This window comes from Ovis canadensis, chromosome 25 (assembly GCF_042477335.2).
Source record: "Ovis canadensis isolate MfBH-ARS-UI-01 breed Bighorn chromosome 25, ARS-UI_OviCan_v2, whole genome shotgun sequence".
Taxonomy (NCBI): Eukaryota; Metazoa; Chordata; class Mammalia; order Artiodactyla; family Bovidae; genus Ovis; species Ovis canadensis.
In genome coordinates this window covers 47,452,708-47,469,103 of record NC_091269.1, presented here as the reverse complement: position 1 = coordinate 47,469,103, position 16,396 = coordinate 47,452,708, and the positions used below count along the sequence as shown (strand labels likewise).

Genomic DNA, 16,396 nt, shown 5'->3' with positions numbered 1-16,396 from the left:
TTTCATTCTCTCTGCTCAGAAGGCATTCCAGGTTTTCTCTGGCGGGCGCACTCTCTCATGCTTCAAACACTGCTTCTCTGTAACACAGAATGAACTTCCCCTCTTGTCTTCTTTCCACCTTACTCTTTAAAAGGTCCTTCAGACTTTGATTACAAGTTTGCTCCCTTGTATTAGAAGTTGGGTTTGCAGTCCCCCATGAGTTCGTCAGTTTATACCCCTTGGGGACAGAGTCCAGACCTCAGAAAGCATTAAAAGTGTGATGAAATAGCAGCATTACTCGCCTTAGTCAAATGCTAGAAGCCAAATGTGATAAAATGGAATATTATTCAGCCTTACAAAGGAAGGAAATTTTGACACTTGCTACAATATGGATGAAATCCACAGATACATTGCTAAGTGAAATATGCCACTCACAAAAGAACAAATACTGTTCTTACTATATGTTTATACTTGGAATGATGCTAAAAGGTGAAACTCCAGTACTTTGGCCACCTCATGCGGAGAGTTGACTCATTGGAAAAGACTCTGATGCTGGGAGGGATTGGGGGCAGGAGGAGAAGGGGACAACAGAGGATGAGATGGCTGGATGGCATCACGGACTCGATGGACGTGAGTCTGAGTGAACTCTGGGAGTTGGTGATGGACTGGGAGGCCTGGCGTGCTGCGATTCATGGGGTCGCAAAAAGTCGGACGCGACTGAACTGAACTGAACTGAAGGTACCTAGAGAAGTCAAATTAAGTGGGATGGAGAGTGGAATTGCAGTTGTCAAAGAAAGAAATGGGGAGATAGGGTTTAATGAGTACAAAGTTCCAACTGAGAAAAATAAAAGATTCTGGAGATCATGGTGATGGCTAAAGAAAAATGTGAATGTACTTAATGCCTCAAAACGACATACTTAAAAATAGTTAATATAGTAAATTTTATGTATATTTTACTACAATAAAATTTTTTTAAAAGAGGAAAAAAAAAACGAATCAGTGACTTCAACAGTAATGCTTTCCTGGCATTTATAACTGCCTTTCTACTCTCATAGTTCCTTACACTCCAAGATGTTTTTCATCAAACAAAATGAAAATAAAAGCAATCTTTTTTAAAAAGTATGATGAAACAACAAGAGACTACCAATACTGATAAGATTTTGAAAAAGATACAATTCTAAAAATGAGAAATACTGCCATTTAAATTAAAAACTCAATGGCTGAACTAAATGGCATATTAGACCCAGTTGAATGAGAACGAACAAAGTGGAAGAGCTGAAGAAATAACAAAATGGAAAATATAAGCAGTTCAGATATACAGAGGATAGAGTGAGAAAATCTCTACACTTCCAAAGGATGAGAACAAAATGAAGAAAGGCAAAAATTCAAAGATATGATTCAGTTCAGTTCAGTCGCTCAGTCGTGTCCGACTCTTTGCGACCCCATGAATCGCAGCACGCCAGGCCTCCCTGTCCATCACCATCTCCCGGAGTTCACTCAGACTCACGTCTGATGCCATCCAGCCATCTCATCCTCTGTCGTCCCCTTCTCCTCCTGCCCCCAATCCCTCCCAGCATCAGAGTCTTTTCCAATGAGTCAACTCTTCGCATGAGGTGGCCATAGTACTGGAGTTTCAGCTTTAGCATCAATCCTTCCAAAGAAATCTCAGGGCTGATCTCTTTGCAGTCCAAGGGACTCTCAAGAGTCTTCTCCACCACAGTTCAAAAGCATCAATTCTTCGGCACTCAGCCTTCTTCACAGTCCAACTCTCACATCCATACATGACTACTGGAAAAACCATAGCCTTGACTAGACAGACCTTAGTCGGCAAAATAATGTCTCTGCTTTTGAATATGCTATCTAGGTTGGTCATAACTTACAAGGAGTTACGCTTACAAGGAGTAAGCGTCTTTTAATTTCATGGCTGCAGTCACCACCTGCAGTGATTTTGGAGCCCCAAAAAAATTAAGTCTGACATTGTTTCCACTGTTTCCCCATCTATTTCCCATGAAGTGATGGGACTGGATGCCATGATCTTTGTTTTCTGAATGTTGAGCTTTAAGCCAACTTTTCCCTCTCCTCTTTCACTTTCTTCAAGGGGCTTTTTAGTTCCTCTTCACTTTCTGCCATAAGCGTGGTGTCACCAGCATATCTGAGGTGATTGATATTTCTCCTGGCAATCTTGATTCTAGCTTGTGTTTCTTCCAATCCAGCGTTTCTCATGAGGTACTCTGCACAGAAGTTAAATAAGTAGGGTGACAATATACAGCCTTGACGTACTCCTTTTCCTATTTGGAACCAGTCTGTTGTTCCATGTCCAGTTCTAACTGTTGCTTCCTGACCTGCATACATATTTCTCAAGAGGCAGGTCAGGTGGTCTGGTATTCCCAACTCTTTCAGAATTTTCCACAGTTTATTGTGATCCACACAGTCAAAGGCTTTGGCACAGTCAATAAAGCAGAAATAGATGTTTTTCTGGAACTCTCTTGCTTTTTCCATGATCCAGCGGATGTTGGCCATTTGATCTCTGATTCCTCTGCCTTTTCGAAAACCAGCTTGAACATCTGGAAGTTCATGGTTCACGTATTGCTGAAGCCTAGCTTGGAGAATTTTACTTTACTTTACTAGCGTGTGAGATGAGTGTAACTGTGCAGTAGTTTGAGCATTCTTTGGCATTGCCTTTCTTTGGGATTGGAATGAAAACTGACCTTTTCCAGTCCTGTGGCCACTGCTGAGTTTTCCAAATTTGCTGGCATATTGAGCTCAGCACTTTCACAGCATCATCTTTCAGGATTTGAAACAGCTCAACTGGAATTCCATCACCTCCACTAGCTTTGTTTGTAGTGATGCTTCCTAAGGCCCACTTGACTTCACATTCCAGGATATCTGGCTCTAGGTGAGTGATCACACCATCATGATTATCCGGGTCGTGAAGATCTTTTTGGTACAGTTCTTCTGTGTATTCTTGCCACTTCTTCTTAATATCTTCTGCTTCTGTTAGGTCCAAACCATTTCTGTCCTTTATCGAGCCCATCTTTGCATGAAATGTTCCCTTGGTATCTCTAATTTTCTTGAAGAGATCTCTAGTCTTTCCCATTCTGTTCTTTTCCTCTATTTCTTTGCACTGATCACTGAAGAAGGCTTTCTTATCTCTTCTTGCTGTTCTTTGGAACTCTGCATTCAGATGCTTATATCTTTCCTTTTCTCCTTTGTTTTTCGCCTCTCTTCTTTTCACAGCTATTTGTAAGACCTCCCCAGACAGCCATTTTGCTTTTTTGCATTTCTTTCCCATGGGGATGGACTTGATCCCTGTCTCCTGTATGGTGTCAGGAACCTCATTCCATAGTTCATCAGGCACTCTATTATCTATCAGATCTAGGCCCTTAAATCTATTTCTCACTTCCACTGTATAATCATAAGGATTTGACTTAGGTCATACCTGAATGGTCTAGCGGTTTTCCCTACTTTCTTCAATTTAAGTCTGAATTTGGTAATAAGAAGTTCATGATCTGAGCCACAGTCAGCTCCTGGTCTTGTTTTTGTTGACTGTATAGAGCTTCTCCATCTTTGGCTGCAAAGAATATAATCAATCTGATTTCAGTATTGACCATCTGTAGTCTTCTCTTGTGTTGTTGGAAGAGGGTGTTTGCTATGACCAGTGCATTTTCTTGGCAAAAGAGATGATAGTTAAGAATTTTCTAGCATTGATAAAAGAAACTGATCTTCAAAATCAGGGAGACCAAAAAATCCCAAGAAAGATAAATAAGGACTTTAAAACTCACTAAGGAAAAAAATCATCATCTAGAGCAAAATAACAATTAGACTGATGGCAGATTTGAACGCAGAAAACACTGGAATAATATTTTAAAGGTGCTAGAAAAAAATTACTACCTGCCTAGTTTTGTATATCCAATCTTTCAAAAAAAAGATGCCAAAATGAAAGATATTTTCAGATAAAAGAACTAGAGTGTGTACTGCCCAAAGACCCACCTAAAGATATTAGTAAAGGAGAGACTTCAGGAAGAAGGGAGATTTGTTCACTGTTTCTCTTATATCACAAAGAAAATGGTGAACACATAGGTAAATGAGGGGGAAGGCAACAGTATAAGAGAACAACAGTATCTAATTTACAGGGTGAAAAAAATCAAGAGAGAAACAAAATCTCAGACAACCATATATAAGGGGACAGTGAGATTACAAATACTTTGCCATTTTATTCAAGTAAACAGTAAAGGTGCCAATTATTTTAAGACTTTGAAGCTAACTATGCATGTTAAAAAATTTCCAGAAAACCACTGAAACACCAGAAATAATAGTTTTTTCTAACTCAGACTATTCCTTTTGGCGGGGAGGGGGTGGGGGGGAGGGAAGGGCTGTGCTGGGTCTTTGGTGTGGCACAGGGGCTCAGTAGTTGCAGCACACGGGCTTAACTGTCCCAGGGCATGTAGGATCCTAGTTTTCCAACCAGGGATCAAACCCACATCCTCTGCATTGGAAGGTGGATTCTTACTCACCGGAAAGTCCATCTATTACTCTTATATTAATGGGACATTTGAAGAGATTCTATCCTTCCTTTCAAGCTAACCTTTTCCAGTATCCAGCATAATATGTAGTCATTAAGAGGTCGCAAAGAGTTGGACATGACTGAGCAACTGAACTGAACTGAACTGAAATATTTGTTAAATCAATTTGGCTGTTCCAGAACAAGATGAATTCTATCTCACAAATGCATTATACTTTTCAACTCTACCTGTAAAGAGCCAATTCCATTTATTTTAATGACTACCCCTTCAGTGTTTCTCTTTTTTAGAAAATAGGATAATGAATGCTTGGAATACAGCTCAAATCCTAAATCTCAATTTTTGCTTTTAAATTGGGGTGGGTACCCTCACTATTGCTCCAAATAAAGGAGAGCTATCAATCATAAATTTAGACGTCTGATTTACATCACGAGAAACTTGCAATCAAAGGCTCAGGCACCTAAACTGTGAGATATATTTTCCCCACAGTTGATAAAACTATATATTCCACAACATATGGAATTCTATGGAACACTTTCACTGGCACTTTGCCTTGTTGAGTCAAAGTTAGGAGTTATACTTAGACATTAAAAAAAAAAATCAACAATGCCTTTTCATTAGACTAACATTTAAAATATGACTTAAAAATCATGTGAAAATATATTAATATATCTAACACTCACTGAGCTCTTACCTGTCAGGCATAGTTCTAAACATTTTTATGACCTCATTAATCTTCACAATACTACACTCTAAGTCAGATACTAATATTAGCTTTGTTTTACAGCAGAGGACTATGAAAAAGAGAAATTAAATACTTTCCCCAATGTTATATATGTTGTAGGTGTCAATCAACGGCAGGATTTAAACCTTAAGAGTTTACTCTTAACCATTATATTCTAGGCTGAATTACCTTGTGTGCGTGCATGCATGCTAAGTCACTTCAGTTATGTCTGACTCTTTGTGACCCTATGGACTGTAGCCCACCAGGCTCCTCTGTCCATGGGATTCTCAAGGCAAGAACACTGGAGTGGGTTGCCATACCCTTCTCCAGGGGAGTACCTTACATCTATATCTAAACTCTGATTTTGGTATTTGCTAACTCATACTAGATGCTCATTGCCAAAGTTGTTCATTTGCAAAGCATCAAAACTACAGAGAATCCCAAACCCATGGTATATTTTTATTTACATTTACATACCCTGCATGATTCTATGCTGAAAAAGATTATCCCCATCTGCACTCCAGGACTCTATGCCTAAAATTTATTCATTCAGGAAACATGAATTGGATGATCCTATTGCATGCAATACCCCATGCTAAGCAATGATTTACAGCTGCTTTCCTAATTGGCAGCTAAATTTTGCCAAGATTCACCCACGCATGAGATACATTTTTCCAAAAAGCATAGAACAGTCTGGGGGTAGGGAAGCAGCAAGTGGTCTTCCCTCTTGTTCATTCAACAACCATTCCTTAAGACTCTTCTATGTGTCAAGCACTTTGATGGATGCTGGAAATTCAGGGGCAAACACAGCCGAGCCAGTATTTGCCCATGGGACTCTAGAGGGGGAAAGATGTTAAAGAAGTAATCATCACACAAATAATGACTTACAATTATAAAAAGCACAATCAAGAAAAAAATAATCATATGATAGAGGGACCTAACATAGTTTTGAAGGCAGAGTCAAGGAGGTCAACCTTTGACTTTTTAGAGTCAACCCTAAAAAGCTGATATTTAATATGGAAGTCGAGGATTAACAGAAATGATCAAAGTAAAGAACAGCTTTACTTCAAAATCCAAGTAAAGAGTAGCTCAGACAGAGGGAACAGCCCATGTGATGGCCCACAAGCAGCACCCGGCTTTGAGGAAACGAATACCCACTGTGCCTTGAGAATCACAGGAAGAGGGAAGCTGAAGCCAACGCTCAGTTCTTTTCCTAACTGGGGGCATACCACCTGAGCATTCTGCTGCTAGACCACTCACATTTTCTCCATGGCTCCAAGGAATAAAAACTATTGTTACCAACACACAACCCTTTAAAGTAAATAATTTAAATTCCACAACAATTTGATGCGTGGAGAGAATGTAGATAAGCTACATCTTTTATAAGATCATAAATTTCACCTGTGTTTTAACAATTTGAGGCCACAGACCCTATCTGAGAGTTGGACCATAAAGAAGGCTGAGTGCCAAAGAATGGATGCTTTTGAATTGTGGCACTGGAGACTTCTCTTGAGAGTCCCTTGGACAGCAAGGAGATGAAACTAGTCAATCCTAAAGGAAATCAACCCTGAATATTAACTGGAAGGACTGATGCTGAAGCTGAAGCTCCAATACTTGGCCATCTGATGTGAAGAACCAACTCATGAAAAAAGACCCTGATGCTGGGAAAGATTGAGGGCAGGAGGAGAAAGCAGACAACCAAGGATGAGATGGTTGGATGGCATGACTGACTCAATGGACATGAATTTGAGCAAACTCTGGGAAATAGAAGGACAGGGAAGCCTGGCATACTGTGGTCCATAAGGTGACAATGAGTTGGACACAATTTAGTGACTGAATGACAGCAAATCATTCAGAACACCAGGCAATGTGCATAGCTAGAGTCTGATAACTAATTTTGCTGTTGGGTGACAGCCACAGAATAAGAAAATTGAGTGTTACTAGAAATTTACCAGCACATTCAGATATGCTTATCTATTTGAATTAAATGAATAGAAACATGTTGTCCACCTTACAGATAAAAGATGATCTAGTTCTCCAGGGATGGGGTGGGGACAGAGAGAAGGCTGGAAATACAGGGAAGCTAAATAAGTTGCTAGTTGTCCCTCAACTTTCAAATCTAAGAACAAATATACCATTTTTCTTTCTTCACAGAAAGCCTACCTATGGGAATAAAGTTAAGCTTATTTCAAAAGAAGGAATGACTTTGGCTTGGACTGTGGCCAACTGCAATGAGATTCAGCCACTTTCCCTTTAAAAATCATTCAACTGGAAATCTTATCAGTGGGAAATTCTCTAAGGGCCACGACTCTATTTTCTGCAACTTAACAATACTTGTAAAACATTTTTAGCTCCAAGATTCACTACCTCTCATCCTCTATACATACACACATCCCACATTCACACCAATCCAATAAGCTGACTTCTGATAGAAGTAAGTTTTTGGAATCTAAAGTTCCAATTATGTAACCAACACAATATAATATTTATGAATCTGTTTATCTTTGTGATTACACAGGCATTTGTATACAGCAACATTTATGGGCAGAAGAGAATACCAAGTCATCCAATGCAGGCAAAGAAGATCTACAAAGTTTTACCAAGGGACTGGAAAGAAAGCAAGGACTCCCTAACTGCCCATATCTAATTATACAAGTCCTCTTTTATTCATTCCTCTATCATACCTTATCCCTTTGTGTACATATAATGCACAAACTTATTCAGTGTAAAGACCCCATATCTTTAAAGAGGATGTTGAGATTAGAAGTTCTTTCCTGACCCAGCCCATTATTTTGAACTTATTTCATTCGCCACTCACTTAAAGAGCTGTAAGCTAAGCATTATGGCTCCCTAAACAGCACACGGCAGTGAAAATCCTGGGTAGTTATAACAGACTGAGTTTCCTTGCTTTTGTTTGCAAATTTTTGAGCAGGAAAGTGAATTAAATGGTTTGAGAGGAGGGGTGTTAGTGGTGGAAAAGGGATAAGAACTGGTGCACCTATATATAGTTAAGTTTGTATTTATGTCTGTGGAAACAAATTGGTTTGGAGTAGAGGTAAAAGACTGGAAAAGGCTGAGAAACTCTGTAAGAAGACTGTGACTATAGATTTTTGTAAATTTCAACAATAAAAAGTATACTACTTTTGTAACAAGAAAAACTGTTCTTTTTGAAAGACTATATGAAGGCTCAGCATGACAAAAAATAATTATTGATAGTATACTATTCACTAGTATTATTTTAAATGAAAGATGAAACAGTTTTAACTATGTTAAAAATATAAATGAACAAAAATCCTCTACTTATATATTTATTTCAACTTCCTTCCCTAATTAACTTTTTTGTAAATTATTAAGGAGAAATAGGTAAGATAGCCTTCCTCTCATAACCATTCCCAACAGAAACTGAATAAGAAAATTATAGGAAAAAAATCAGAGGAGTAGTCACCTAGATAACTCAAAACTTATGTTATCTGAACTTCAACTGTCTGTGTGGCCCAACATACCCAAATGTATACTGTAAGGATTCTACAGGTCCAGACAAGCAACAGAAAGACAGATGAAAGCCTCCAATGGAAGGTACTTCCTCACATATATAAACTTTCATCTCTGGGTGTTTCAGAGTCTTATTACAGATTTGAACTTTACCCCTTAAAGCTCACTCTGAAATATTTATACTACATAGCACTGAAGGCTGGTGGAGCTTAAAAAAGCCAAGGCTAAAGTTTGTTTTCTTCTTTTAGTCCTTTCTATATGGGAAGATTTAAAAGCAGACTGGCCTGAAAGCAACATGAACTGACAGAATGACCCTTTCTCAGCAAGAGTCCTGAGCACAGAGCATTATCCTAGAGAGAAAACTTGCTGGGATACCAACTGATCTCTGACATTTGCTCTTTCCATACTGCTACTTCTTTTGATATTGCTCTAATGCTGGTTTACTATGTAAAAATATACCCCACCGTCGTGACCACGACATAAGGATCACTGAAAAAGTTGGGCCGCAGATCAGCCAAAACACAAAAAAGAAGCAGATCAACTTTCTGAAATCTTTGTCTTCTGCCATATAGTTCAAGGAAATAAAAATCTTTTAATGAGGCATTAATGACTCATGGTATGATACTGCACCGTAACTAGCAGAGCTCCAAACAATATATCAACCCCTGGACTGAAATGTTAAATTTTTAAAAGACAAAAAGAGTTCAAAAAGAATGCAAAATCTCAATGCCACTTTCAGACAGGAGGCAACATATTCGCACATTATGAATTTAGTAAGTGGCCTGCATAGTTGAAATGACTCTGAAACAGAGAACCACAACCCAAAATAGCCTAACACTTTTGTTATCTCAAACAATGGGCAGTTAGCCATTCATTCCTCCCTCTCAGTATACATTCTACTTGTTTCAGATGAGGCCTATTATAAATTTGAAGAGACTGTTCAAATTCAGTATACTAGATGTTTAAAAGCTGGGGATGGAAGATATTTGCCACACAAAAATTCCTATTATAATATTTTGTGCATAAAAAATGAATGCTATGTATTTAGTATTTTTTAAGTTATATTTCATACCTATTACCAACTTGACACTGGAAATAAAGAAGCAAACACACAGACATGGTCCCTGCCATTGAGAAACCTTCAACCCAGTGAAGACAAATACTGACCAAGTATGATGGCTGTCAAAAGAGAAAAACAATACATGTTATGCTGCTGTATACTGTGGATAATTAAGATGTTCCCATGGTACCCTCTTTCAAGGTGTGCCAGCAAAAGACCAGGAAGTTGTCAGAAAACTTTTAAAATAATGACCCTCTCAGTTGTGATACATATAAAACATAAGTATTATGTGTATGTGTGTGTCTGTGTGTCTGTGTAAAAATAACCAGTAATTAAGTATATAAAATTACCAGACTACTCTTTTAACAAATATACAAGAAATATTAAAATCCAAATTAGTCCCATATCCATAAAAGCAGTTGCCTTAAAGCTGTCCTTACTCCTGACAAGGGCAAAAGGAGTCAGCATAGGATACTGTGGTTGACAGCACAGAACTTTACCTTTTATTTTGTCCATAGAATATAAAATAACTTTTATTTTGTCCATGAAATATAAAATAACTTTTATTGTATCCACTGTTATACCAGTGCTATTTATAAAACAGCTTTAGAAAAGCCCAACTTTCTATAGTGTCAGTACATATAAATACTTATTGGGACTCCACTAAAATTATAAACACAGTTGTAGAAACACAGTCTCCAAAACTCTTCCATTCTCTCAGTCATGAGCAGATTTAAGTCCCATTTGTATATCTCTTTTGATCTGTTTCAAATGAAACTTCATAATTCCCCAAAGAACCCACAAGCCTACTTTAAACACTATTTAAATATAAAGAAATCCTACAAACCTACTTTAAATAGTATTTAGTTCTAATAGACTTCAAGCTAAGCAGCTAAATACACCAGAAAAAGTCTTTATCTTTTACAGACATAGATACTTTTTACTATCTGTATCTATTTTTTTTTAAGCTGCAGAATTAAATGTCGCTGTGAAACAGAACACTACCTTCACATCATTTTTTTAATATATACCCTTCACACAGGCCATGCCAAAGCCAGGCTTTAAACAAATAATCTTGCCAGATCCAGGACAAGGGGACACAGCATGGTAAAGCGAAAAAGGCAGAGGGTCCAGAGTGAGAGAAACCGAGTTCAAGTCCAAGCTCCACCACTAAGCAGCTGTGCCACTGTAGGCAGGTTACTTAACTGATTTACAGTATCTTCATCTGTAAAATTAGGACCATAGCAATATCTACCTTAAAGAATTGCTATGAGATTATACACGTTTATATGAAAGCATTTTATAAACTATAAAGAATTATACATTCTTATTATTTATCTTAATTTTTCCTTAATATAGGAATGAATATTTTCATTTTAAAAATTAGAAAATACAGAATATTAAGAAGAGAAAAATCACCCATAGCCCTGTCACCCAAACATTGCTATTTATTTTAAATGAAGTAAGTCCAACATCAACCAAAAGAAATTAAAGTAGGAATAATTTAAGATGTTAATACAGGTAACGTATTAACAACAAAATAAACTGCTGATTTCTTCTTAAGAACAGAACAGTCTTTCTCATCTATCAGTTTAAAGACAGTGCTGCTGTTTGTCCCAGAGCTGGTCCCAACAGGGTATGATATATGGGTGAAGCTCATAAAAGTCAAAGCCACAAAACTCCCAAAATAAATATTTCATGAGCCCCAGGAGTAATTACAACACATGCCCTCAGATGCAATGGAGAAGGCAAAGTGTATGAACCCCATTAACAAAACTGGCATGACTTTACGGTCACAAAGACTCAGATTTCTATGGGCCACTTCAATGGGAAAAAAGAAAAATTTATATACCATGCTACAACACAGACAGCCTAAGACTTCTGAATTTTTCACATTGCTTTTAGAACTTGTACCCCTCCTCCATTTTTCCTTTCCCACCCTTCTTTCTCCTAGGTCCCCTCCTTGTTTTATTACTGCATTAGAATCACTCTCTGTGTTTAAAATGGCCTTATTTTATACAATGGAATATTATTCAGCAACAAAAAGGAATGAATTTCTGACACATACTACACCACAGATGAAAACATTATGCTAAGTGAAAAGTCAGACACAAGAGGCCACATATTTTATGATTCCATTTACATGAAATGTCCAAAATGCGCAAATCCATAAAGACTGAAAGCAAATTGATGGTTGCCTAAGGCTGGGGTATTAGGGGATGGGAGAAAATCAGTGAATGTAATGGGTATGAAGTTTCTTTCTGAGGGAACAAAAATGTCCTAAAATTAGTCTCTGGAGATGTTGTACAATTCTATAAACACGCTGAGAAACACTGAACTGTACACTTTAAATGAGTGAACTGTATGGTATGTAAATTATATATCAACAAAGCTGTTTTTTAAAAAATGATCTTATTCACTAGAAAAAAGGACATGTAAATAACCTCATCCTACCCTCTCTCTACGGGTAGAGTAAAAGTGATCACTCAATTGTGATGATACATATATAAAGTGACCAGACTACTTTTATTTAACAAATTACACGAAAAATTGCAAATCCAAATGTTTTGCTTAATGATTCCCTAAGTCAAAACTTGGTCCTCCCTCAGATTCTCAGTAATTCTATCCCCTCTGTTTAGGTAGTTCTTTCTACCTATAATGCCTTTCTTACCACATCTTTAAATGTTCAAATACCACCTTCTTTAAGGCCAGTTCAGAGGCTACCTTCTCCATGCAGTCTTCCCCATGCTCTCAAGAAAAGTGACCTCATCTTCCTCTGAACTTCCATACTTCACTTTCTCTGGGCCACTTATGACTTTCAATCCAATATTATACTTACTCTGGCCAACATAATACTGCTTTGATGTTAAAAGGGGGTTCTCAATAAATACTGATCTGATAAGTGGGTGACCACTGCTTAACAATGCAGAATTTCATCATCATTGGGTATATTTTCATTTTGGAAATATTCAAGTCACTTTAGACTCAAAAATGGTAGTAAGGTTAAGCAATACGCACTTCAGACAAAATTTTCTTGACCAAAATAAAACAAATGTATTTGTGTGTATACAATCTGTAAAAAAAAAAAAATCCCAAAGAGAAACATTGGAATAGGGATATAGCCTCCCAAGGTAACTGAAAGAAATGTGAGTTGCATACATTTTGGAATACTTGTTCAAAAATCAGATTCATTAGAGGAACATCACATTTCTTCCCTGAGAGTTCTATTATCAGGCTCTACTAATTCTTCTTCTACTGTATTTCTAATATAGTCCTATTCCCTGCTCCATTTTGCCTGCCAAACCCAAAGTCCTCTCATTTTCTTCATGACCAACCAATTTTTAGTCTCCTAATTTATCTGCCTTCCCATAGTTCCTTCTTTCCTTCAACAATATCAAGCCATCCCATGTGCCAATGTTAAGGGTAGGAACTGGGGAGCACATACATATCATATGAGACACAATCTAGTTAGGAACTTGATACATGTACACAATTCATCACAATATTCAGTAGCATATACCCAAGGGCCACGACAGACACCCAGAATTCCAAGCGATGGGTAAATCCTCTGGGCTCCCCAGAACACAGTCTATACAGTTTCCGTCACACACTCTTATCCTCTCCCTTCCATTCTTTTTCATTTTATTGGACTTCTGTTAAACTGCCCATACAGCATGCACCAACTTCAGCTCCAGTTTCTCTCCACCTTGCCTCCCTGAGCGAGTCAAGATAATCTACTTGCTGTAATCTGGAAGTGACTTAATCACAAGTACTTTTGTTCACCACTGACTATTTATCAACACAATCCTCCTCACTTTCTCTCTGCTAACTCCTATCAAATTTCTTCTTTTGTAATGTATTGGAAAGTATGTAATAATAAATAATTTTGTTTTTAGCTTATCACTGCCCTCGTTTCTTTTGTGTTTGTCTTACAGAATCTATTACAATGTTTACTAAGGGACTGTATCACAGCCACCTATGGAGCTTCTTAAAAACACAAAGACCTTGACCCAACCTCCTCAGTAAGTCTGGGATGGGAGCTGGACATCTTTATTTCTAAAAAGCCCCACCGGTGATTCTAATGCACATTTCAACCTGAAAACCTGATTTATTAAAATGTTCCCTATACAACAGACATTCAATTCTTATTAGTTCATGCACTGAAGCTCATAAATAACTTTTCTCTAAATAGCCTAGCCAGATATCAGCCCCTAGACTACACCAGCTCTGTTCCAAGTGCAACATGTGGTTTTAAGATTTCATTTCCTGAAGTACTCCTTGGAGGGACACTATTACCTTGACTCTTTACATTGTTTCCTATTTGTTGAAAAATGGAGGCCTGGAATGCAGCCATGTTAGACAACACTACTTAAGAATGTGCTCTGGAGCCTTAGATTAAAATTAGTTATAAAAAAAAAATAAAAACAATGTAGAACTAGACATTTTGAATGAACACAGTATTCTTCCTGAATACAGTCTAACTAAATCTACAGGGAAAACAGATGGGGAATTTGGTCAGTAGTGTCTTCCTAGTTACCAGTCTCCTGAACTGTCTCCTGAACTGGGCCCCTAAAGACTGAGGAAGACTTTCAGCAGCTGAAGTGCATTAAAGTGCTCTAATCAGATAAGGAGCCCAAGCCGCACCCAGACCCACAGTGGCCGCCCAGCCTCCTAACTACCCTGACACACAATATTTACACAGCTCGGTGGGGAAGCCTTATGAACTTTTTCCGAAGTTGCTTCTCACAGGCAACAGCCTTCTGAGTCACCCACCCAGGGTGGGAAAGAAAAGTGTGATATTAGCCAGCGGGGTTTTAGGAGACTGGGCACAGCACCTCTTTTCCCATCTCAGAAGCGGGCTCCGCCTCCTCCAGGAACCACCTCAGTTACGAGTCACCGCTGTGGGCGACAGGGGTCTGCGGAGCCACTTAGCCATCTAGGAAAGTTGTGGCTTGGGGAGGACACGCCCCGTTCTTTTCTCCGGCAGGGGCCGCAGATCCCAGATTCCACAGGCCTCTCCCGGCAGCTCCATCTTGCTTCCTGTCAGGAGGAGGGGCCGAGGAGGAGGGCCCCCGAGTCTGGAAAGGCCCCAGGGGGAGGAAGTCGTGTGACAGCAGGTAAAGCCAGGTGGAAATCTCCACAGGAGTTGGGGGTGGGAGCGGGAATGAAAAGCAGCGGGGTTAAGCGAAAGGGGGAAAGGGATTCGTGCTCACGAATTACTGCATAAAGAAGTCACCCGGCGTTTGTGAGTGCCAGAGGTGTGAGCAGAAGTAGACTCCTCAGGAAGGGAGGAGACAGACAGGAGGGGTCAGTAAGACAAGTGGACAAAAGGGCCGGACCCGCGGAGCTCTGGGGAGGGGTGGTGGGTGAGGCAGGTTTCAAGGTGAGGGGCAGAAGTATCAGAACAACGTGGCTCCTATTTAAGAATCCCTGGAAGGAGAGGCAGGGAGTCAGTAGAGGAGCCCGCCAACCCAGAGGCCAGGCTGGGCAGGCCTAAAAAGGAGCTGAGAGCAAGGCTGTCAACGGGAGGGGCGACAGCCGGCTGAAGGAAAGGGGCTATCAGACATCCTAACACCTACCATTTACTGAGCGCTTACTACAGGTCATAAGCTGCGCTAGGCACTTTATAAATACCACCTCACTGAATGTTCACAAGAAACCCTCGAGGCAGGCGTTATTAGGATTGTCCCCATTTTATAGATGAGGAGACTGAAGCTCAGAGAGGCCCGAGGGCTCGCTCAAGGTCAGACAGCGGGGGAGTCAATATTCAAATCTGAGGCGATCTGGCTCCCGAGTCCACGCGCAAACTCACAGGCAGTGACCGGGAACCGTAAGGTGAGCCAGGACCCCAGGAACGTCTCCCGCCCCCGTTCCCCATCCCAGGCCCAGCGCGCTCACCCGAACGAGGTTGCTGACCGCCGCCTGCACGGCGGCCACAGGCGCGGTGAGGTCAGGGATAGCTTTGCCGTCCACCTCGCCTTCCTCGTGCATAATCACCAGGTGCGAGATCTGCTGCGCCACCGGCTCCAGAATGCTCTCAATCGTGCGCGTATGAAACACCGGCATCGCGGCGGCGAGCGGGGCGGCGAACCGCGGGCTACAGAGAACTGAGAACCAGGGGCCGGGAACCCGCACGGAGACGGACTCGCAGCAGCGACTACTGAGTCGGGGCTTCCCTCAGCGTAACCAGCCTCACGGGCGCCCCGCCCGCTCGCGTCGCCGCGCCCAATGGAAGCGCCGCTCAGACCCAGGCCTCCACTCCTATTGGTCCCTCTTTGATATGCTCCGCCCCCGCAACCGCGCCGCCAAGACCCCGCCCCGCCCCCATTCCCAAGGGAGGGGCCTGGGATTGGGGCTGCGCCGCAGGGATTGCGACCGGATTCCCGAGCCCTAACGCCGGGCGCTCCTTATAAGGGCATGGTGGGAGCGGAGCGAGCGGCTGGAGCCGGGGGCCCCGCCCCCGAGGCCGCCTCCCGCGTCGGCCCTGCAGAACTCCGCCCCTCTGCAGAATCACCTCAGTGGGGCGGGGTCTCCTCACCTCTGGCGGCGCTGGAGTCTGAGGAAACCCGAGAGCCCTTAGTCTGTTCCCGGCTCCCCAAGTTTCCCTTCACGCGACGCCCT

At 40.6% G+C, this 16,396-nt stretch overlaps 1 protein-coding gene across 4 annotated transcripts in view; it reads right to left on the bottom strand.

Moving 5' to 3' along the window:
• Window positions 1–16,160, bottom strand: part of VCL (vinculin) — a 112,287-nt gene extending 96,127 nt beyond the window's left edge. For all 4 annotated transcript variants that reach the window (XM_069572158.1, XM_069572160.1, XM_069572159.1 and 1 more), the window contains exon 1: window positions 15,674–16,160. In XM_069572158.1, the coding sequence (XP_069428259.1) occupies window positions 15,674–15,841 (168 nt within the window). In that variant the 5' untranslated portion in view covers window positions 15,842–16,160. The remainder of the gene's footprint in view (window positions 1–15,673) is intronic.
• Between the last annotated feature and the right edge of the window lie 236 nt (window positions 16,161–16,396).